The 24,537-nt window shown below is 40.4% G+C and overlaps 2 protein-coding genes across 2 annotated transcripts in view; one reads left to right on the top strand and one right to left on the bottom strand.

Moving 5' to 3' along the window:
• The window catches only part of LOC149096511 (uncharacterized), a 29,635-nt gene extending 5,105 nt beyond the window's left edge, over positions 1-24,530 (top strand). The window contains exons 3-14 of the mRNA XM_089280747.1: positions 735-1,085; positions 1,667-2,053; positions 2,752-3,150; positions 5,294-5,698; positions 11,662-12,066; positions 12,954-13,352; positions 15,441-15,821; positions 16,913-17,098; positions 17,283-17,468; positions 17,809-17,994; positions 19,553-19,735; positions 21,501-24,530. Coding sequence (XP_089136873.1) covers positions 735-1,085; positions 1,667-2,053; positions 2,752-3,150; positions 5,294-5,698; positions 11,662-12,066; positions 12,954-13,352; positions 15,441-15,821; positions 16,913-17,098; positions 17,283-17,468; positions 17,809-17,994; positions 19,553-19,735; positions 21,501-21,889 — 3,857 coding nt within the window. The 3' untranslated portion in view covers positions 21,890-24,530. The remainder of the gene's footprint in view (positions 1-734; positions 1,086-1,666; positions 2,054-2,751; positions 3,151-5,293; positions 5,699-11,661; positions 12,067-12,953; positions 13,353-15,440; positions 15,822-16,912; positions 17,099-17,282; positions 17,469-17,808; positions 17,995-19,552; positions 19,736-21,500) is intronic.
• On the bottom strand, positions 20,330-21,175 carry LOC149096512 (THAP domain-containing protein 1-like). Its single transcript, XM_089280752.1, has 3 exons — positions 20,995-21,175; positions 20,698-20,917; positions 20,330-20,604 (listed from the first exon to the last, which is right to left on the bottom strand). The coding sequence occupies exons 1-3, from the start codon at positions 21,145-21,147 to the stop codon at positions 20,438-20,440; spliced, it is 540 nt and encodes a 179-aa protein (XP_089136878.1). The 5' UTR covers positions 21,148-21,175; the 3' UTR covers positions 20,330-20,437.
• Positions 24,531-24,537: the final 7 nt, after the last annotated feature.

Raw genomic sequence — 24,537 nt, 5'->3', positions numbered from 1 at the left:
AATGTCTGGTTCCATATTGTTCTTTTCTTTTGCCGAAGAGGCCGTGAAGGACAGAGAGCTCAGCAACCAAAAGCTTCAACCATGTGCAGTTGGTCTTCAGTTCTTCGGAAAACTGATCCAAATTTAAGCTTCACTAACTTTTGAGAAACGCTTTTACCGAATGCAATTTTCGTTTGTTGTCACCTTGACATTTAGGTTAACGAGCAGTTTGAAGTTGTTTGTTTGCCCGAGATCGAGAAAATGCAAACTATAAACTCGCCGCGATCCAAAAAATATTTTGATGTATCGCTTTGTCATATCTTTGAATGAACATTTTCGCGCGGTTTATCGCGCTTTTGGCTTCATGTCAGCCGGACGATATTCAATATATACTATCTTAAAAGTCTCAATGTCATAAAAGAAATGGTAAGCGTGCAGTGTGCAACTATTGAGTTGTATATGCACTTGGGAGGTTTGCTAAGGACTCAAGAAGCTAGAGTCGCACGAGGCTATCGCCTCGTGCGACTCTTACGCTTCTCTCGTGCTTAGCAACCTCCCGCGTGCATATATAACTCGATAGTTGCACGCTGCACCCTTACCATTTCTTAAATATTCTGTATTTTCATTCATGCTTATTCGTTTGACTAGTACAATTATTGCGCTTTTACCCGGAGTGTGATACCCTCCTTCTCATTTCCGTTAGGATATCCTATTACCGAAAGCACTGTTCTTTTAATATCACACATTCTTTGTAGGTCACAGCACCGCTGCAGTAAGTGTGGCATCGTCCAGTGCAACCCCAAATGTGGGATCACCCAGCGGCGAAATAAGTACGGAGTCGTCCAGTGCAGCAAGCACTCTGGAATCGTCCAGTGCAATCAATGTGGTATCGCCCAGCGGCACAATAGATGTGCCATTGTCTTACGTAACAGCACGAACTGTAAATGTGGAATCGTCCATCGCAGAATTTACGTCTGCGGCGTTGCAGTCATCACAGTGGGTAAACACACCGCAAATCACCACAGCACCCATCTCAACTGCTGAGATCAGCGTGGAAGCAACGATTGCATCAACAGTGAAACCAACAATAACCTCTTCTATAAATGGTAAGTATGCACATATAGTTATGAGTGACTGGTTACAACTGCACTAAGTTCAGTAGTGTGTAGTACTGTTGGCTAGATTCGACCCGAAAAAGAGATATTTTCATTTCTCGATTCCAAGAATTGATAAGTTTATTCGCAATTCAACTAACCTAACTAACCCGGGATAGTCAATCGATAAGAATCCATATCGGAAAACCACTCGATAACTCGATATCAATCGATAAATTGATTTTAAGTGTTATCGCTGTTATCGATCAATCGATAAAGCTCGATACTTACACACTGGCGTAATTTCAAACTTATCGATTTTGTCGATTTCATCGGATTTATCGATCAACTTTGTTCGAAAGTAACGAAAGTAACGACCCTCGTTTATAATTTTGGGTCAGCACTTCCATGTCCTTTCTTGCTTCCATGCTTTCGCGGGGAAACGATTAATAATCTGTATATTCATTCGTGCTCGTTCGTTTGACTCGTACAATTATTGAGCTTTAACCCGGAGTATGACTCCCTCCTTCTCATTTCCGTTAAGTTATTCTATTGTCGAAAGCACTGTTCTTTCAATCACACATTCTTTGTAGGTCACAGCACCGCTGCAGTAAGTGTGGCATCGTCCGCGGCAACAACATTTGTTAAATCGTCCGCTGCAACACTAAATGTGGGATCGCCCAGCGGCGAAATAAGTACGGAGACGTCCAGCACGGGAAACACTCTGGAATGGTCAAGTGACACAATCAATGTGGTATCGGCCAGCCGCACAACTGATGTGTCATTGCCTTACGTAACAACACCAACAGTAAATGTGGGATACTCCATTGCAGTATTATTTAGGTCTGCTTTAATGCACTCAGCGTCACAGTCAGTAAAGACACCGCAAGTCACTACAGCACCCATATCAACCACTGAGACCGGCGTGGACCCAACGATTGCATCAACTGTGAAACCAACAATAACCTCATCTGTAAATGGTAAGTAATAATTATTAGTAAATGGTTACAACTGCACTGAGTTTAGTGGTTTTCTACCGTCGGCTAGATTCCACCGAAAAAAAAAAAGAAATTTTGATTTGTCTATTCGACGAATGGTCAACGAATTCGATTTCATTTTGGGGGAACATGCTCATGAGAGGAATGAAATATCTTATTAATACTTTACAGTATTTTCAAGTAATTTTTTTCATACGTTCACCGAACAAAATTTCCTGCGAGACTTCTTTCCATCAAGTCAGGATTCAAGCCAAGAGTGTATCGTGTTGTAAAGATGCTCGATCGTTTACATTCGGCGATACAACTATAACTTAACTTGCAGATTTATTTCGGCAATTTCAATTTCTTTTAAAGCATTAATTAAAACGCGCTTTGTCAAATTCGATATTGCAACACTTCCTCATAGTGTGTCACTTAAATCAAGAGCGTTAATCCCTGCCCCAGGCATAATCCGGGACTTTGATGCGAGGTTGGCTCCGTAAACTGAGTGTAAAAATTACACAGTTCTGAGTGAAGCTGACCGTGCTGAAGAAAACGTATTGAACAATGTCAGCAATCCAAGATAACCGCTTTTGTCATTTTCACTCATCACTCATTTCGTTCTAGTTATTTGTCACTCTGCTCGTTAACAAATGCAGTATTGTCGTTACTGTAGTCAACTGATGTGTCCTTACTTACAGTGGATGGGTGTAACAATTACACAGTCCTGAGTAAAGCAGACCGCGCTCAAGGACAAATAGTTATCAGCAATTATAGATGCGATAGGGATGACCTGGTACCAGGTTGGTATCGTTTCCAAGGAGCTGCCGGAGATCAGATGGCGGACAAATGTGTTCCCACGAATTACTGCGGGACTCGGTATCCAGGATGGCTCAATGGCACACACCCGACAGTTGCCGAAGGTGTGGTGACTCGTAAAGTCTGTTATCATTACTGGGATTATTACTGGTACGAGTCAACAAACTGCTGTTACTGGAGTAACAATGTAAGAGTCAGGAACTGTGGGGCTTTCTTCGTGTATGAGTTACAAAAGCCGCCTCGTTGCGATCTTCGTTACTGTGGTAACGCCGGTGGCGCAGGTAATTTGCCTTGTTTGCTTTTTTGAGTGTGTGCGTAAACAATCAATCATGAAGCAATCATCATCATCGATCATCAAACAAAGTTTAAAAAAATTCTCCAGAGGTAGTTCAGTGCCATCTTAACTTTTCGAGTGTAAGGTGGCTCTGAATACCTTCGGATGACAATAAAGCTGTACCTTATTAATCTGATCACAACTCGTATTGGTATTACGTAACATGTGTGTCTAGAGAAACATCCATGTTATGCAATTCTTACCGTATTTGTAGAAACATCAGAATCATTTCTATCCTCTAGTTTTTTATCATTAACAACCAACTTATAACTTCCTTCATTATTACTACGAAAAAAAGTGCTTTTCCCTTTTTATTCACTCTCTCAACCCCAGCAGCGGTTTCCGTAACAATTTGGCGCAAAACTTAGCTTTCTTGAAAGAAAGCGAAGAGCGTTTTTGTTCCACGCTCTCAATTGTCGTTGCATTGAGAAAATAATGACCAAATGCAAATTAATAAACTCCGACGCCGAAAAACACACTAGAATAACTAGCTGGGTTAAATTCAAATCCCTAGAGCTTAGCCCTAGAGCTTATCTTTTTTTTAAAATAAGAATACCTGTGGGCTGCACGCAGCAACAACTAATGATTTTGTAAAACTGAGTTTATTAATCGACCGGTTTCGTCTCCTGTTGAGATTTCGTGAGGATCAAACTACAACTGAGATACAAAGATGGAACTTATTTTATACTAAATATTGGCAGTACAAAGTACGCTCCTACATGTTCTCCGTGTTTCTATCGAGTTATAGAAACACTCGTCAAAGTTTGTGAGAACTCGAAAAAGCTGTGGAAACGCTGCGGCTCATGTTCCCTCAACACTTCTCGTTCTGCACTTTTTCTCCCAAACGTCCACTCGTGTTTCTATTACTCGATAGAAACACAGTACATGTTTTCCATTTCTTACTGAAATCGATGGATATTTAGAACTACCTTAAGTTTAGCCGGTTACCTAATACTGTCGACTAGTTTTCACCGGAAAAAGAGAAATTTTCATTTGGCTATTCGATGAAAGGACAATTTTACTGGCAGTTCCACTAACCTAACCAACCACGCTTGCCTCTACCAGTCGCTTGAAAAAAATTATGACTGATGGTACTGATCAACACGCCAACTAATAGCCAATAAACATTGATTCCAGTACACACTACTCGCGAGAGTACGCACGGTACGGTACGAAGCACGTCTCATCACAGTATAGCCGAAGCTCAGAAAATGTAAAGCGTACAGAACCCCTCTATTTCTCGACACACGCTAAACAAAAACTGCGAGCGAATCCAGCGCGAGGCAATCATTTCATTCAATACTTATTACATAGTTACTCAATGAAAACACCTCATTGTAAACATTGATTGTGGAAAAGAAATAAATAATCAAAAAAATTCTAGTGATAGTAGGATGAAGCTTTGCCTCATAATAAATTTTCAGATTCATTTTTTTTGACGTCGGTTCCCGTTCACGTGACCGTGATGCACGCGTATTATTATTCTTCTTTGTAGAGAAGTGAGAATTTAGTGGCTAAACAAGAAGTCTGAGTTAAAAAGGAAATGAGAAAAGTGAAATATCAATCTAATATTTTATACTCTTTTCAAGAAATTTATTTGACATGCTCAATGAACGAAATTTAATTTTACTGGAGTTCAATGCCTGCGAGATTTCTTTCGATCAAGTTAGGATTCAAGCCAAGAGTGTATCGTTTTGTAGAGAGGCTCGATCCTATACGGGCGAGACATTTATAAGTACACTTACTTATTTGGAAGGGAGGGCAAATTCAAATTATTTTAAAGCATTGTAACGCATTATGTTCAAATTCATGGTGTGTCACTTAATTCCAAGAGCGTCAATCCCTGCTCCCGGCATAATCCGGGACTTTGATGCAAGGCTGGCTCTGTAAACTGGTTGTAAAAACCACACAGTTCTGAGTGAAGCAGACAGTGTTAAAAAAAGGTACTAAACAATGTCAACAATCCAAGATCATCGCTTTTGTCATTTTCACTCATGACTCATTTTGTTTTAGTTATTTGTCACTACAGTTCAGTTAAGAAATGCAGTTTTGTCGTTTACTGTAGTCAACTGATGTGTCCTTATTTACAGTAGATGGATGTAAAAATTACACAATCCTGAGTGAAGCAGACCGCGCTCAAGGACAAATAGTGATCAACACCAGCAGTTATAGATGCGATAGGGATGACCTGGTACCAGGTTGGTATCGTTTCCAAGGAGCTGCCGGAGATCAGATGGCGGACAAATGTGTTCCCACGAATTACTGCGGTACTCAACATCCAGGTTGGCTTAATGACACACACCCGACAGTCGCTGAAGGTGTGGTCACTCGTAAAGTCTGTTATGATTACTGGGATTATCATTGGTATGGGTCAAACGACTGCTGTTACTTGAGTAACAATATAAGAGTCAGGAACTGTGGAGCTTTCTTCGTGTATGAGTTACAAAAGCCGCCTTATTGCCATCTTCGTTACTGTGGTAACGCCAGTAGCGCAGGTAAGTTGCCTTGTTTAATTTTTGAGTGTGTCCGTCAACAATCAATCATCAAGCAATCATCATCATCAATCATCAAACAAGCTTTAAAAACATTCTCCAGAGGTAGTTCAGTGCCACCTTAATTTTTCGACTGTAAGGTGGCTCTGAACGCCTGCGGATGACAATAAAGCTGTATCTTATTAATCTGATCACAAACTCGTATTGGTATTACGTAACATGTGTGTCTAGAGAAACTTCCATGTTACGCAATTCTTAGCGTATTTGTAGAAACATCAGAATCATTTCTATCATCTAGTTCTTTATCATTAACAACCAACATATATCTGCCTTCATTGTTACTACGAAAAAAGGTATTTTTCCCTTTTTATTCACTCTCTCAACCCCAGCAGCGGTTTCCGTAACAATTTGGCGCAAAACTTAGCTTTCTTGAAAGAAAGCGAAGAGCGTTTTTGTTCCACGCTCTCAATTGTCGTTGCATTGAGAAAATAATGACCAAATGCAAATTAATAAATTCCGACACTGAAAAACACACTACAATAACTAGCTAGGTTAAATTCAAATCCCTAGAGCTTAGCGTGTTTGCTTTAGAGATTCGGGAAAGTCTGCGTGCAAACATGGTGACCCAACAGGCCGACGTTCATATTCCGGTTTATGAGACTACAATTATTTATAGATCTTTTTTTAAAATATGAATACTTGTGGGCAGCACGCAGCAACAACTAATGAGTTTGTAAAACTGAGTTTATTAATCGACCGGTTTCGTCTGCTGTTGAGATTTCGTGAGGATCAAAATACAACTGAGATACAAATATGAAACTTACTTTATACTAAATATTGGTAGTACAAAGTACGCTCCTACGTGTTCTCCGTCTTTCTATCGAGTTATAGAAACAGTCGTAAAAGTTTGGAACAACTCGGAAAAGCCGTGGAAACACTGCGGCTCCTGTTCCCTCAACATTTCTCGTTCTGCACTTTTTCCCACAAACTTCCACTCGTGTTTCTATAACTCGATAGAAACACGGTACATGTTTTCTAATTCTTAAATGGATGAATGTTTGCAACTACCTTAAGTTTAGCCGGTTACCTAATACTGTCGACTAGTTTTCACCGGAAAAAAAGAAATTTTGAGTTGGCTATTCGACGAACGGACAATTTTACTCGCAGTTTCACTAACCTAACCAACCACGCTTGCCTCTACCGGTCGCTTGAAAAAAATTATGACTGATGGTACTGATCAACACGCCAACTAATAGCCAATAAACATTAATTCCAGTACACACTACTCGCGAGCGTACGCACGGTACGGTACGAAGCACGTCTCATCACAATATAGCCGAAGCTCAGAAAATGTAAAGCGTACAGAACCTCCCTATTTCTCAGCACACGCGAAAGAAAAACTGTGAGCGAAGCCAGCGCGAGGCATTTATTTCATTCATTACTTATTACATAGTTACTCAATGAAAACACCTCATTGTAAACATTGATTGTGGAAAATAAATAAATAATCAAAAAAAATTCTAGTGATAGTAGGATGAAGCTTTGCCTCATAATAAATTCTGAGATTCATTTTTGTGACGTCGGTTACTCTTCACGTGACCGTGATGCACGCGTATTATTCTTCTTCTTTGTAGAGAAGTGAGAATTTAGTGGCTAAACAAGAAGTCTAAGTTAAAAAGGATACAATTTTCTCTTACGTACAGTAAACTTAGAAAATTTGTTTCATGCAAAATAATGCGCATCATTTTCACTTTGGGGGAACATGCTAATGAGAAAAGTGAAATATCAATCTAATATTTTATACTCTTTTCAAGAAATTTATTTGACATGCTCAACGAAAGAAATTTAATTTTACTGGAGTTCAATGCCTGCGAGATTTCTTTTGATCAAGTTAGGATTCAAGCCAAGAGTGGATCGTTTTGTAGAGAGGCTCGATCCTATACGGGCGAGACATTTATAAGTACCCTTACTTATTTGGGAGGGAGGGCAAATTATTTTAAAGCATTGTAACGCATTACGTTCAAATTCATGGTGTGTCGCTTAATGCCAAGAGCGTCAATCCCTGCTCCCGGCATAGTCCGGGACTTTGATGCAAGGCTAGCTCTGTAAACTGGTTGTAAAAACCACACAGTTCTGAGTGAAGCAGACAGTGTTAAAAAAAAAAGGTATTGAACAATGTCAACTATCCAAGATGATCGCTTTTGTCATTTTCACTCATGACTCATTTTGTTTTAGTTATTTGTCACTACAGTTCAGTTAAGAAATGCAGTATTGTCGTTTACTGTAGTCAACTGATGTGTCCTTATATACAGTAGATGGATGTAAAAATTACACAGTCCTGAGTGAAGCAGACCGCGCCCAAGGACAAATAGTGATCAACACCAGCAGTTATAGATGCGATAGGGATGACCTGGTACCAGGTTGGTATCGTTTCCAAGGAGCTGCCGGAGATCAGATGGCGGACAAATGTGTTCCCGCGAATTACTGCGGTACTCAACATCCAGGATGGCTTAATGACACACACCCGACAGTTGCTGAAGGTGTGGTCACTCGTAAAGTCTGTTATGATAACTGGGATTATTACTGGTACGGGTCAAACAACTGCTGTTACTTGAGTAACAATATAAGAGTCAGGAACTGTGGAGCTTTCTTCGTGTATGAGTTACAAAAGCCGCCTTATTGCGATTTTCGTTACTGTGGTAACGGCAGTGTTCCAGGTAAGTTGCCCTGTTTGCTTTTTTGAGTGTGTCCGTCAACAATCAATCATCAAGCAATCATCATGATCAATCATCAAACAAAGTTTAAAAACATTCTCCAGAGATAGTTCAGTGCCATCTTAACTTTTCGAGTGTAAGGTGGCTGTAAACGCCTGCGGATGACGATAAAGCTGTTTATGTTTTTCTCAAGCATCTGAGCGCGCCGGAATCCTAAATCCTCGAATTTGATTGGCTAATCATACGCACGTGAGCGGTCCAGCTTCTTACGATACGGCCCACGGGCCGGATTTTTTTTCCTGCTGCCTAAATTTCGCTCCTAAAAGTTAGCGGTAATCGTCAATCTTTTGCCTTTTTTACACATCCATCGACGATTAGTCAAGGCAAGTTTATCTCTGTTCACCTTAACATGGAAAGGAAAGTCACTGTAAGTAAATTCAATTGAATGTTTTGAAGTTGTGAGAGTTTGCTTAATTGTTTGTAGCTTGGCGCTGTAATGGCGCGTAATCTCTCGCAGTAAAATTTGAGTCAATTTCAGTCGAGTTTACCTCTCCGATCGTTGCTGTATTTAGAAGAATTTCTGTGTAATACACGTAACGAATTTCCTCGCATTCTGCTATTCAATTTACGGCAGAAAAGTGACGAAGTGATTTTAAAAGGAACGACTGACAGAAATTGTTTTTGTAGTAAAAATTCAAACTTCGCACGAAATTTCACACCGCGAAAACAGTTTTGGAGAACTAAACTGGTGAAATAAACGCAACTAACACAACGTAGTTCGAAAAAAATCTATTTTTTAATACATCTTTCTTCGTCTGCTATCTGTGTTACTCGCTCGTTGCCGAGATTTCTTACAAATCGTTAGTAGACGGCGCGCAAGCCGATTCAATGACAAGAGTTGCGTAGACAAACCCATTTGTAATCTGTAAAACCAATTTACTGCAGGAAAAAAAAGATAAACATGTTATTCGCCGGCTTACGGTCGGTCCGTATCGTGAAAAACTGTGACCTCAGGCTTGAAAATGCTGCCCTCGGCTTGCGGCCTCGGACACCATTTTCAAGACCTCGGTCACAGGTTTTCACCATACGGACCTCCCAGCCGGCAAATAACATATATATCTTATTAATCTGATCACAACTCGTATTGGTATTACGTAACATGTGTGTCTAGAGAAACTTCCATGTTACGCAATTCTTAGCGTATTTGTAGAAATATCAGAATCATTTCTATCCTCTAGTTCTTTATCATTAACAACCAACATATATCTGCCCTCATTATTACTACGAAAAAAGGTACTTTTCCCTTTTTATTCCCTCTCTCAACCCCAGCAGCGGTTTCCGTAACAATTTGGCGCAAAACGTAGCTTTCTTATAAGAAAGCGAAAAGCGTTTCTGTTCCACGCTCTCAATTGTCGTTGTATTGAGACAACAATGACCAAATGCAAATTAATAAACTCCGACACCCAAAAACACACTAGAATAACTAGCTGGGTTAAATTCAAATCCCTAGAGCTTAGCGTGTTTGCTTCAGAGGTTCGGGAAAGTCTGCGTGCAAACATGGTGACCCAACAGGCCGACGTTCATCTCCGTTTTATTCGACTACAATTATTTATAGATCTTTTTTTAAAATAAGGATACTTGTGGGCGGCACGCAGCAACAACTAATGAATTTCTAAAACAGAGTTTATTAATCGACCAGTTTCGTCTGCTGTTAAGATTTCGTGAGGATCAAACTACAACTGAGATACACAGTTGGAACTTATTTTATACTAAATATTGGCAGTACAAAGTACGCTCCTACATGTTCTCCGTGTTTCTATCGAGTTATAGAAACACTCGTGAAAGTTTGGGAGAACTCGAAAAAGCTGTGGAAACACTGCGGCTCGTGTTCCCACAACATTTCTCGTTCTCCACTTTTTCTCCGAAACCTCCACTCGTGTTTTTATAACTCGATAGAAGCACGGTACATGTTTTCTATTTCTTAAATCGACGAATGGTTACAAGTACCTTAAGTTTAGCCGGTTACCTAATACTGTCGACTAGTTTTCACCGGAAAAAGAGAAATTTTCATTTGGCTATTCGATGAATCACAATTTTATTCGCAGTTCCACTAACCTAACCAACCACGCTTGCCTCTACCGGTCGTTTGAAAAAATTTATGCCTGATGGTATTGATCAACACGCCAACTAATAGCCAATAAACATTAATTCCAGTACACACTACTCACGAGAGTACACACGGTACGGTACGAAGCACGTCTCATCACAGTATAGCCGAAGCTCAGAAAATGTAAAGCGTACAGAACCTCTCTATTTCTCAACACACGCGAAAGAAAAACTGCGAGCGAAACCAGCGCGAGGCAATCATTTCATTCAATACTTATTACATAGTTACTCAATTAAAACACCTCATTGTAAACATTGATTGTGGAAAATAAATAAATCAAAAAAAATTCTAGTGATAGTAGGATGAAGCTTTGCCTCATAATAAATTCTGAGATTCATTCTTGTGACGTCGGTTACTCTTCACGTGACCCTGATGAACGCGTATTATTCTCTTCTTTGTAGAGAAGTGAGAATTTAGTGGCTAAACAAGAAGTCTGAGTTAAAAAGGGTACAATTTTTTTTCTACGTGCAGTAAACTTAGAAAATTTGCTTCATGCAAAATAATGCGCATCATTTTCACTTTGGGGGAACATGCTAATGAGAAAAGTGAAATATCAATCTAATATTTTATACTCTTTTCAAGAAATTTATTTGACATGCTCAATGAACGAGATTTAATTTTACTGGAGTTCAATGCCTGCGAGATTTCTTTCGATCAAGTTAGGGTTCAAGCCAAGAGTGTATCGTTTTGTAGAGAGGCTCGATCCTATACGGGCGAGACATTTATAACTACCTTCCTTATTTGGGAGGGAGGGCAAATTCGAATTATTTTAAAGCATTGTAACGCATTATGTTCAAATTCATGGTGTGTCACTTAATTCCAAGAGCGTCAATCCCTGCTCTGGGCATAGTCTGGGACTTTGATGCAAGGCTGGCTCTGTACACTGGGTGTAAAATCCACTCAGTTCTGAGTGAAGCAGACAGTTTAAAAAAAAAAAAGATATTGAGCAAGGTCAACAATCCAAGATGATCGCTTTTGTCATTTTCACTCATGACTCATTTTGTTTTAGTTATTTGTCACTACAGTTCAGTTAAGAAATGCAATATTGTCGTTACTGTAGTCAACTGATGTGTCCTTATATACAGTAGATGGATGTAAAAATTACACAATCCTGAGTGAAGCAGACCGCGCTCAAGGACACATAGTGATCAACGCCAGCAGTTATAGATGCGATAGGGATGACCTACTACCAGGTTGGTATCGTTTCCAAGGAGCTGCCGGAGATCAGATGGCGGACAAATGTGTTCCCACGAATTACTGCGGTACTCAACATCCAGGTTGGCTTAATGACACACACCCGACAGTCGCTGAAGGTGTGGTCACTCGTAAAGTCTGTTATGATTCCTGGGATTATCACTGGTACGGGTCAAACGATTGCTGTTACTTGAGTAGCAATATAAGAGTCAGGAACTGTGGAGCTTTCTTCGTGTATGAGTTACAAAAGCCGCCTTATTGCCATCTTCGTTACTGTGGTAACGCCAGTAGCGCAGGTAAGTTGCCTTGTTTACTTTTTGAGTGTGTCCGTCAACAATCAATCATCAAGCAATCATCATCATCGATCATCAAACAAAGTTTAAAAACATTCTCCAGAGGTAGTTCAGTGCCATCTTAACTTTTGGAGTGTAAGGCGGCTGTGAACGCCTGCGGATGACAATAAAGCTCTATCTTATTAATCTGATCACAAACTCGTATTGGTATTACGTAACATGTGTGTCTAGAGAAACTTCCATGTTACGCAATTCTTAGCGTATTTGTAGAAATATCAGAATCATTTCTATCCTCTAGTTCTTTATCATTAACAACTAACATATATCTGCCTTCATTATTACTACGAAAAAAGGTACTTTTCCCTTTTTATTCCCTCTCTCAACCCCAGCAGCGGTTTCCGTAACAATTTGGCGCAAAACGTAGCTTTCTTGTAAGAAAGCGAAAAGCGTTTCTATTCCAGGCTCTCAATTGTCGTTGTATTGAGACAATAATGACCAAATGCAAATTAATAAACTCCGACACCGAAAAACACACTAGAATAACTAGCTGGTTAAATTCAAATCCCTAAAGCTTAGCGTATTTGCTTTAGAGATTCGAGAAGGTCTGCGTGCAAACATGGTGGCCCATCGGGCCGACGTTTATCTCCGGTTTCTCAGACTACAATTGTTTATAGATTTCCACTCCACCTGAATGGAAAGCTAGTTCACCGCAAGTTACTCCTCCAGCATGCAATCGCCACACCCCTTCATCAGAATATCTTTTTAACTCTCCTGCGTGCCGTACATGAATTACTTGTGTCTCACTCAGTTTTGTTATTTGTCACTACTGTTCAGTTAAGAAAGGCAGTTTTGTCGTTTACTGTAGTCAACTGATGTGTCCTTGCTTACAGTAGATGGGTGTAACAATTATACAGTCCTGAGTGAAGCAGACCGCGCTCAAGGACACCTATTGATCTACGCCAGCAATTATAGATGCGATACGAATGACCTGGTACCAGGTTGGTATCGTTTCCAAGGAGCTGCTGGAGATCAGATGGCGGACAAATGTGTTCCCGAAAATCACTGCGGTACTTACTATCCAGGTTGGCTTAATGGCACACACCCGACAGTCGCTGAAGGTGTGGTCACTCGTAGAGTCTGTTATAGCACGAATTATTACTGGTATTGGCTATACGACTGCTGTTACTGGAGTAACAATATTAGAATCAGGAACTGTGGAGCTTACTTCGTGTATGAGTTACAAAGGCAACCTTATTGTGATTTTCGTTATTGTGGTAACGGCAGCGCAGGTAGGTTGCCTTGTTTCCTTCTTTGAGGGTGTCAGTCAACAATTAGTCATCAACCAATCGTCATCATCAAACAAAGTTTATAAAACTCTATAGAAGTGGTTCAGTGAAATCTTAAATTTTGGAATTTAGGTGGCTCTGAAGCCCTCTGAATGACAATAAGGCTGTATCTTATCAATCTGAGCATAATTCTTACTGGTAATACGTAAAATATGCCTTTACAGAAGCCTCCATGTTCGCAATTCTTATACCGTATTAATAAAAATATTACAACCCTTCTTATCCTCTAGTTCGTTATCATGAACATCCAACATTTATATTGGAGAGCAGGAATGGCGCAGTGGTGAGAGCGCTCGCCGGCCCGGGCTCGATTCCAGCCCGGTTGAGTTTGTTGTTCGTTCTCGACTTGCTCCGATGGTTTTTCTCTGCGTTCTTCGGTTTTCCTCTTTCCATAAAAACTAACATCTCCAAATTCCAATTCGAACAGGACAGAGGACCCGCATGAAAACCAGCTAAGGCTGATGTGGCTTCCTCTCTAAATATCTGCTTTAATTATTTCTACGAATCACGGTATTTTTCTCTTGTCATTCTGTCAGTAAAAGGTACCAAATGTACTCTCTCAACCCAACAGCGGACAACTTACGTACTCTCTAGTGTCTCTGTCTCTGAGCATTGTCGTTCAGAATGAGACAAAAATTAGGGAGCTTAAGCAATGACGCCGACTGCGACCCGGAGGACAACGCCTATTGAAAAGTGAATCTATATTTTACCCTGGAATTTCGCAATTGTTTAGATCTGTTCAGTGCGCCTATCGATAGCAGAAGTTGCTCAAACTAAATATGTAATGTCAGAGTTCAATGCCATTAACAATACAAAAAATTAGCCGCCGTATTTCGCGTCCTCTAAAATATGCAGAACGTAGACTTTTCACGTTGCTGTTTTGCGGAGGACGGGGGAGACGTACATAGCCATTGTTCTGCTTATTAAAACGTACTGTTCACATGCAATGCAGAACTTTTTTTCTCTGCCTTTTGTTTGGTGGCGTTCTCGTTGTCGTTGCCGTCGTGGTTTGCTTAAGGTTGCTATAGTAACCAAATGCAAATAATTAAATTCCAGCCACGTGGGGACGTCGACATCACACCTGTTTGCACAGCAAACAACAAAAAAAAAAAACCTAGCGTGTCACTGGTATTCTTTTTTTCTCTCTTAGACCCAATTTATATGGTCTCGGGTACCCGAGACAACCCTCCCCCCGGCTGAGGTAGCTTTTAGCTCATTTCTTTGCAAAATTCAACCAAGCGTTTCAATTAGGATCGCAAAACCGTCCCAGGGGGAGAGACAACTCGGGTGAGCGAGTTGTCTCGCCTCAGAGGGTTAAGTAACCCTGGCAAGCGGGACAACTTTTCTTCAAAGAAATGCTTTTGCTCGCCTAAACGGGATAACTCTCGGCGTGGTGAGTGTCACGAAATGCTAGATTTAGGATTTAAAATAGAAATTCGTATCAGAGAAGTGAAATTTAGCTCGACAAACCCCACTGTGATCGAATGACCGAGGGAAACGCAAAGAAAGAGGGATATTTGCCAACTTCATTATTCAAGAAGGGTTACGAATAATGATGCAGGGTCAACTTTGACTCGTCCTACAGGGACTACGTTTTCACATATCAACGCTTGATAAAGTTGCCGCAAGGGGAGGGTTGTCTCAGTTACCCGAGACCATATAAATGGGGCCTGATAAGGTACCTTAATTAAAACACACTGGAATAACTAGTCGGTTGAAATTCAAATCCCTAGGGCTTAGCGTGTTTGCTTAAGAGATTGGCGAAAGTACGTGTGCAAAAATGGTGGCCCATCAGGCCTACGTTCATCTTCGGTTTCAAAGACTAAAATTATTTATAGATCTCCACTCACCTCAGATGTTCATGTTCATGTTTAATCACCATAACCATTCGTCAGGATATTTTTTAAACTCTCCTGCTTGCCAAACATTTATCAATCTTGACTCACTCGGTTTTGTTATTTGTCACTACTGTTCAATTAAGAAACGCAGTTTTGTCGTTACTGTAGCTAACTGATGCGTCCTTACTTATAGTGGATGGGTGTAACAATTACACAGTCCTGAGTGAAGCAGACCGCGCTCAAGGACACATAGTGATCAACGCCAGCAATTATAGATGCGATACGAATGACCTGGTACCAGGTTGGTATCGTTTCCAAGGAGCTGCTGGAGATCGGATGGCGGACACATGTGTTCCCGAACGTCACTGCGGTACTCGCTATCCAGGTTGGCTTTCTGGTGCTCACCCGACAGTCGCCGAAGGTGTGGTTACTCGTAGTGTCTGTTTTTCATACTCAAACATCTGTTGTGACTGGTATCAAAGTATCAGAATAAAGAACTGTGGTGCGTATTTCGTGTACGAGTTACTAAGGACGTATTACTGCCCAGATCGGTATTGCGGTAACGGAATCGCAGGTAAGTTTCTCAAGATTTTTTAACTATTTTAGACAGCAGCCAAAACATCAACTGACAGTTATGATTTAACACGTTTTTACTGCTACGACACAGGTTAAATTGATGCTTGAATTAATTGTATTTTTTTGGTGAAAAGATGGCTGTCGAAACTGACCGCTTAACCCATTAGACTCTTGAGCCCGAGGGGAGGGAGGAGGGGGTGGAGGGGCGCCTATATATAAATGTGGCGGGTCTGCTCTTCGAAAAATTCAAACTATGCGCCTAACTGACGAATACATTAATCCATCTATAAAGAAATTTTCAAGAATATACGCCACACTCATCTAAACCATCAGCAAAGTATATATAGGGCGGCATTTCTCAATTTCTTTAAATGCGATTTTGAAAAATACCTTGATGGATATCAACATTGGCTTTCTGCTCTGAACACCGTAGGCGATACAAAAATTCTTAATGGGCCATTTCCAATGTTCCTTTTGCCTCAATTTCAAAACGAGTCCTCGTGCAAAACCTGTAGGCCACACGCATTTGCGCATGAATGGTTTTGCACATAGCCACATTTTGATACAGAGGGAAAAGGAAACTCGGAAATACCTTATTCAAATCCTAAGTGACAAGACATGGATACGCAGCCTTTGGTAACGAAAACAAGTAGTAAGTGAGTAAATAAGTAAGCTAGTAAGTAAGTAAGTGAGTAAGTAAATTAGTAAGTAAGTAATTAAGTAACTTTATTTCAACTCGAGTTGATGAAGCTGATTAGGCCCCTAGCAATACAGTCATGCTAATATGCCGAGAAAAATATCTAAAAAATATCAAAAAAAAAAAAATTACATGATCAATTAATGACTAACATTCTAACTATATCAACTATAAACAATAAACAGTCCTAAATTTTAACTGAATTATTACGAACAGTGTATCATAGAAAACTGTACATCACAAATTGAGATCTCTTACAGCAATCATAAATTCCTTGCCTCGACCAACAGAAGGATTCTTTCAGACACTTAACCAAATGCACAGTTGCTTTTACTCACGGCAGGGTCAACTGTTCTTTTAAATTATCTTTGTGCTCTTTTTTCGCACTGCAGTGTACACTTGTCCAACGCTGACTGTACCATCCAATGGAATAAAATTTGGATGCCCAGAGAATGCAACAATGTACAATGATACTGTCTGTCAGTTCTCGTGTAATGATGGCTATATAGGGTGTGGGTCTCAAGCAAGGAGATGTCAACACAATGGAACTTGGAGTGGACAAGACTTCACTTGCCAAAGTACGCATTTCACTGACGATTTTAATTACTACTTAGTAGAGGAATGCCTTATTTCGAGTCTAGTCCAAACCTTGCTAGTTTTTAACATCAGCTTCTTACGTTTTATACACAACTCTGGTGTTATACATAGCATTGTATAATTTTCTTTGCATTTTTTTCTTATCAATATTACATCGTATTGCAGTGGTCACGTGTCCAGCGTTGCCTACACCGTCCAATGGTACAAGACTTCGCTGTCCAAGGAATGCAACAATGTATTATGATACTGTCTGTCAGTTCTCGTGTAATGATGGCTATATAGGGTCTGGGTCTCAAGCAAGGAGATGTCAACGCAATGGAACTTGGAGTGGACAAGATTTCACTTGTCAAAGTATGCACTGCAATGAAGATTTTAATAAAGTCTGTAAACGAGCCAGGTGGCCAATGGGACCAGAGCTAATCCTGGTTTCCGTAGTACGAAGTTGCTAAAAGTATTTCTACTCCCCCTGGCTGGTATTCTAGTCCATCGCGGGGATACCCCCAGCATTAAGTTCGCCAGTACCCATTCATACACCTGGGTGGAGAAAGGCGCTGTCAGAGTTAAGTGTCTGGCCCAATAACACAACATAGGGTCACCGGTCTGGGCTCAAGGCTGGACAGCTCGATCCAGTGACCACCGCGCCTTCCACGAAGATTATAATTACCGCTTACTATATCATTTCACATTGCAGTGGTCACGTGCCCAGCGTTGTCTGCACCGTCCAATGGTACAAGACTTGGATGTCCAGTGAATGCAACAATATATTATGATACTGTCTGTCAGTTCTCGTGTAATGATGGCTTTATAGAGTCTGGGTCTCAAGCAAGGAGATGTCAACACAATGGAACTTGGAGCGGACAAGACTTCACTTGTCAAAGTATGTTCCTAAAACTCTGCGATAATTGCGCAAATTCTGATTGCTATGATCTTCTCTCCACAAAATAAGTGCCACCCTTAGGGTTTAATTGTTTCTTGAGGATTACTTAATTGTTAAGAACATCAGTCAGTCTATATTTCTTTGACTCTGACTAAATAGCTTCGATAGTCGAAAGTCCATGCCTTGTTCCATCAGTTAACAAAGTGCAAAAAAATGGATCTTTTACAAATTCGGTCATATGGTACAAAAGCTAGCATTTTTTATGACAAGCTACGTTCAATTTTCACTCTCATTCTGCATCCCGCCTAAGCCATGTTTTAACATTCAGAATAGACCATTTTCGTATTTTCGGTATTGGACTGGAGCCACCTTGCAACTGAGGCTAATTCGGCGAGTCTTTTCAAATGCAAATGACATTCATCTCTTTTTAATGATATTCCCCCGCATGAGCCTCCATTGCAAGCTAGTTCCAGTCCAATACCGAGAATACGAAAATGACCTATTGCGGATTATCTACCACGTGACCATTTGTTGCAAAAGGCCCATTGGCTCTTTTTAATTATTGTCTTGTTTTTTTAAGTCGTCACTTGCCCTTCACTGCCTTCACCCCTTAATAGGGTGCGATATGGTTGCACTGGGAATTCATCAGAGTGTCCAAACGACACTATCTGTAAGTTCTCGTGCATTGACGACTATAAAGCCATTGGTTCTAGCGTACGAGGATGCCAGCAGAATGGACTTTGGAGTGGTGGAGAGTTTTCTTGCCAAAATACGTGCAAGGGAGGATGAAATAACTAACAAATAGACTACTACCCCAAGTTTTCTAAGTGCGATGCTCAAAGAGAAGCGGGCGAGTGCACAATTACTCATTGAAAACGAGGACTAATAGTGTAATTGTTTAAGTATAGACTACCACAAGAGAGTAGTTTAAAGCCTGCAATTGAAGACCTTTTAAGCTAAAATTCCAAAGCAATTTTGCAATGCAAAATGCAAAAATGCGCGTAATCAAGATTTCTCAGCGAATAAACAACAATGAGACAACCATTCAGATATGTGTATTTCCATGTGTAGGACGTGGAGAATGTGTAATCGATCGTTGTGGATTTCTTTTTGAGTACGGGTAGGACGAGGTGTGGTTGAACTTGAGGCCTTGACGTATGGGGTAGAACAAGCAGAGGGCAATTTTATGGGAGTTTTTCCGGGGGCAGGTTGTCTTCTGTTCACGGGTGTGTTTGATGGGCACCAGTCTTTTCGAACAAGAACTAGCTTTAAGTCTGATCATCCTGCTAGAATAAATTCTTTCTAGGAAGCTCAAAGAGCCTCTGCCTGCATAGCAAAAAAGTAAATAAACTCTTTAGCTCTTTACATTAGATTTTTGCGAGCTTCGCCGTAAGTAAAATGTTTATTCATTTTTAATCGACTTTAAGGTCACTACAGATCATCTTGACAGTGGCTGTGTTGCACTTTGTTTCCTGACATTGTTTGGCGGTAGCAACACGATGTGACTCGCCAATCATGCAATTAATTAATCATTCATTTACATGTATTTTCCATTTAGTTGTCACGTGTCCGACGCTATCAATACCAACCAATGGAGAGCTATTGAGATGCAATACAACAGAGATGTTGTACAACACCGTGTGCAGATTTTCTTGTAATGAAGGATCTGAGGCGTCGGGTTCGATGATCAGAAGGTGTAAAGAAAATGGAACATGGAGTGGAACCAACCCCGTCTGCACAGGTATTTACCGTTTCGTTTGTATTAAAGAATTCGTTTACTTAGAGCGGATTTTACTTGAGTGTCGAAAAGTTCTTGGTTTAGCATTACTACGATCGAGCTTCACGATTGGCTTAAATCAGAAGTGGAAACCAAAACCACTCGTGACTCACCAAAACACGCTTTCCCAGGAATTGCGTCAGATACATGAATTTGTAATTAAGAGTGTTCCATTTGACTTTTGAACCGGGGGGTGGGGGTAGGTGAACAGGCACGAATATTTTTAAACCCTTTCATGCACTAAGAAATTTTTTTTCTCGAGACGTGTGTATGCATGATATTCATATCTCCATATAACATACTTTTTTCAACTCACTTGAGGTGCGTGACTCTTTTTTGCGGGGCCGTCTGCATAAATGTTTTTGTACAATTATGCTTGCAACATATTGTTTCTACAAGATCACCCACCTTCCCTCAAAAGTCAAGTAGTCCAACCCTTTTTTTATGTTTTGATCGATTCCTGGACTGTATCCTTTGTGATTGGTTACATTTTGGTTTTACGACACTCAGTTGAAAACCGCTCTGTTTAGTGGAAGATTTAGTTTTCACTGCAATTCGCCTTAATCACAGTCCGCCATGTTGGATGCAACGTCACCATTTTTCGCATGAAAGCGAGGCCACGCGTGTTGAAACATCATGGCTGAGTCAGCGAGTACTTTGATTTCTTCAGAGTTTTGGTACTGCAATCTGGTGGACATACCGACAACAATATTTACCTGTGACAGTGACAGTGTATATTGGCTCGGGGAAGTCTACAACAACAGGAGAGGATGACAGTTCCGGTTGGACCTCCATAGAACTTTCCTCACCAGAAGCTTGGCCGAAAGTTGATGCTATGGATTAAAATGAAAAACATAAAAATACTTCTGATTATTTTACGATTTTAACCAAGGAATGTTTAAAGAGATACCGACAACAATATTTACCTGTCACAGTGACAGGGGACGATGGCACGCTTACATCAAACAATCGCACTCGTGTACGCGGTGGTTCTCGCTTTGTCGGAGATTTTCTTTTCCTGGGTGATCTTGACCAGCAAAAAATACTCGGAACTGCATGCTTCTCCAGAACATGGTTCCCTGTTAAAGTTGTCTGAAAATCCCCTTCCTTAAAGTGTACAGAACATACTCTTGTGCTGTTTGTTATCTGTAGATGGACCAGATCATAATAATTAATGTAAATACATGTGCGCGACAATGACATCGATAACCTAACCAACTTACCTGGACACTTTTGCCCATGTCTCGCCGTATTTTGACAACCCACTGCTTTCGAATGGCTTCATCACTGGGAAATTGGTGAAAGGTATGATTTGGAATATTTTTAGCGCGATTATTTTTACATTGCGGCACGCAACAGTGATCTCCGTTGGGCATGATTGCAGATGATCGCCTTGTCTCCTCGATCGCCGAAAGTTGACTTTACACGCGTGGCCTCGCATTGGTGTCAAAAGTACATGACGTTAATCCAAGATGGCTGGTGTGCGATAAAGGCGAATAGCTGTAAATTTCATCAATTTAGATTATTGCGAGATTCGTAAGTAAAATATATTAATTCATATTTAATTCACTTTCATTTTTGTTACCGTCGCTTTCGTGGTTGCGTGAGGCCCAATCACCTTGACGACGGCCACGTCACTCACTTTCTTTTCTGACGTTCTTTCATGACACCAACACGATGTAACTATGCAGAAACTGTTGTGTAAACCATTGATTTACTACCCATTTAGCTGTCACGTGCCCGACCTTATCACCACCGTCTAATGGCGAGCTATTAGGATGCAATACAACAGAGATGTTATACAACACCGTGTGCAGGTTTTCTTGTAAGGAAAGATTTGAAGCGAAAGGTTCAGTGGTTAGAGGATGTACAGAAAATGGAACTTGGAGTGGAACTGACCTCGCCTGCAGAGGTATTCCGCATAGAAGCGGTTTATCAGTAATATCAAGTCATGTGTCTAATGCATTATTAGAGATTTGTGGAATACGAAGCAATCTTCCAGTGCCTGCAAATTTAAAATTACTTTTTGTGTCTACTTTTAGTTTTGTATTGAATAACACTAATGCAGCCTGGTTAACCAATCAGCGCCAAGGTTTTCTTTTCTCCACCAGTCATTAACATGCAATTTTTCTCGAGTGCTAGATCGTAGTGGCTCAATCGTAACAAAGATTGCATTTAACGTATCGTGTTTGACAGCATTCGTTACAGCGGTAATATCATGCAAAGGTTTTTACCGGTTACACGTTTTCCTGAGCTTCCCCAAATCTGATCACTTATTGTTTCTTTGCGGCTGGCTTCGGATTGGTGTAGAAATAACTTCGGTCAGCTGCAACTGTAAACGGCAGTCATGGGCAAATCATTCTAGTAAGTACTTTATATTTGTATGCGTTCTATCTCGAACGCCGTTCTGATTGGCTTCTCTATGATCTATTCTGTTGTTGATAGCGAGTAGCTCAGCAGTGTGCGTTTGTTAACAAAATGGCGGCGCTTGTTTGTTTTTACGTCTTGAGGTGTCTGTGAAGAGGATTTAGATAAAGTTTTGAACGACTGGTGGATTTATACTAAAATAATAAGCGTAATAGAAATCTAGAGCTCGTAACCTAATTATTAAATATATTGGAAGAGAATGGAATATCTGTGCGGTAATTTTTAGGCCTTAATTAAGGCAAGTATTAAACGGAGCCTGGGTAAAAATTATTACACGCTTTTAAATTTGACCTTCTTACACATTTTCATATCAACCTATTAATGCGGCCGTGACTCGACATTCGTTCGACTCCATAATACCGCATTGTTTTAGCCTGTATCTGTCATTGATCTTTTATTTTTTCTCGTTGTATTAAAAGAAACTGTGCTATTCATTTCACATTTTGATTAGTCGGTAATCTCTTTCGAAATTTGATTACTCTCTACTTGTGAAGTTTCGGTGTCAACCCGTTGCTTAATGCACAAAACAATTCGTCTCGTGTTGTTTGGCGATCTTGGATCATTAATCAATGGATGCAACATCGCCAATCAGCCATCTTGTTCGCCTCGATTGCAAGATCGCAAAAGTCGATCTTCAATCGTTGCCTCTGAGGCTACGCGCTTGATCTTGTGCATTCTACAGATGCATGGATCAATCGATAGCAGATCGTATAGAGATATCTTATCGCAGAAAGATCAATATCTGATCGTCGCTTTAAATAATATCGTCAATGGATCTCTATTTCGCAGCTAGCGTACTTCGAGATGAGGCCCACTAGCGATACATTCACTGTTGTTGGTTCTTTGTTATACTTGAGACACATTCCGTCTAGACGGACTTGGGCGAGAGTTTTAGCGCGTACAGTCTGGTAATACGTCTCAGTATAAATACAGACACAAGAGCGATTACACGTCAAGACGAGCTATCTGCCTTAGTGCGTCTTGGCCGCGACGGGTCATCCGTCTGGATGTAAAAGACGAGCATCAGACGAATTATGCGTCCGGAGGTTTTAACGTGTCTGCAGCACTGACGTCAGGCAGAGGACAGATAATTCGGCGTCAGGGCTAACTATTTTCTTTTCTTGTGCAGCTCGAACCGATGCTTAGTTCGTCGTAGACGCATAAAACAGCAGACGCATGATCCATCTGGACGGATTAATGCGTCCCCAGTGTAAAGAATACAAATCACTGAAACTGATAAAACGGGTTTCTCCTTTTTATAACTAGCTTTGTTCCAATGTATTGACTCTCTTGCTATTTCCTTGGTTTTGCAGAATGTATATTTCCGTACTCTATAACAACAGGTATCTTCTGTTTATGACAAGCTTTGTGTGGATCGATTGACTCTTGTTATTTTTTCTGGTCTTGCAGAGTGCATATTTCCGTACTCTATAACAATAGGTATCTTCTGTTAATGACAAGCTTTGTGCCAATGTACTGACTCTTTTGTCATTTTTCTGATTTTACAGAGTATCAATTTTTCTTCCTCGTAAAGTGTCGCTGGAGTGTCACACTGAGCTGTCGTCATCTTTGATATCAAGAAATGTTCTGTCTGTAAAGATCCCGAATGTTTAGTTGGAGTTTAGAAGATGCATATTCCACATTGAATAAGACATGATCTTCAAAGTTAATTAAGTTCTTTATGCTTTGACATTGTTGTTGTTGTTGTTGTTGTTGTTCTTCTTCTTCTTCTTCTTCTTCTTCTTCTTCTTCTTCTTCTTCTCCTTCTTCTTCTTCTCCTCCTCCTTCCTCTTCTTCCTGCTCTTCTTCTTCGTTTTCGTCTTCTTCCATTTTCACGCATTTTCACGCTTGTTTAGCTGTACAGGTACTGATTTTATTCTTAAGTTACTTGCAGGACATACGAAACTTCAGCTGTTTACCGAGCACTAATCTGAATGCATCTTAAGTCAACTTCTTCGGGGAACTTGGGGACGTCATTGGCATCCAGTCCAGTTTGCTTGGAGTCGAAATGGCCGTACTTGGTGGCAAGCAAATGTCACGGGACATTTATTAGTAAAACAGATATCTCTCTGATTAGGAAGAATCTCGATGTTGAGACCGTAAAGCCAATCACACAGCTGTTTGCAACCTGCTGTTAGAACCAAGCCCTCAGAGTTAATGTTGTAAAAATGCGACACTTGAGAATTATTCTTTTAACTATGTAAACTAGGTTGAACTGTTCAAATGCTATTGGCTGCAGACCATATATGACAAATAGCCTTTTAGTACAATCTTGGAGTTCTGCATGTAACTGCATGAGAAAAGGCCACAAATAAAATGACTTGCTCCTTGAGCGAAGT

This window comes from Orbicella faveolata, unplaced genomic scaffold, assembly GCF_042242905.1.
Source record: "Orbicella faveolata isolate gen_17 unplaced genomic scaffold, um_ofav_v1 contig_48, whole genome shotgun sequence".
NCBI classification, from domain to species: domain Eukaryota; kingdom Metazoa; phylum Cnidaria; class Anthozoa; order Scleractinia; family Merulinidae; genus Orbicella; species Orbicella faveolata.
Note: the sequence above shows the minus strand (reverse complement) of the source record. Positions and strands in the feature narration are given on the sequence as shown.

Excerpts from the sequence above, each read along its gene's own strand:
- LOC149096512 (XM_089280752.1), bottom strand. The coding sequence starts at position 21,147 with ATGCCCAACGGAGATCACTGTTGCGTGCCGCAATGTAAAAATAATCGC. Across the intron at positions 20,918-20,994 it reads ACATGGGCAAAAGTGTCCAG|ATAACAAACAGCACAAGAGT; the intron begins GTAAGTTGGTTA and ends GTCCATCTACAG. Across the intron at positions 20,605-20,697 it reads GTCCCCTGTCACTGTGACAG|CATCAACTTTCGGCCAAGCT; the intron begins GTAAATATTGTT and ends TTTAATCCATAG.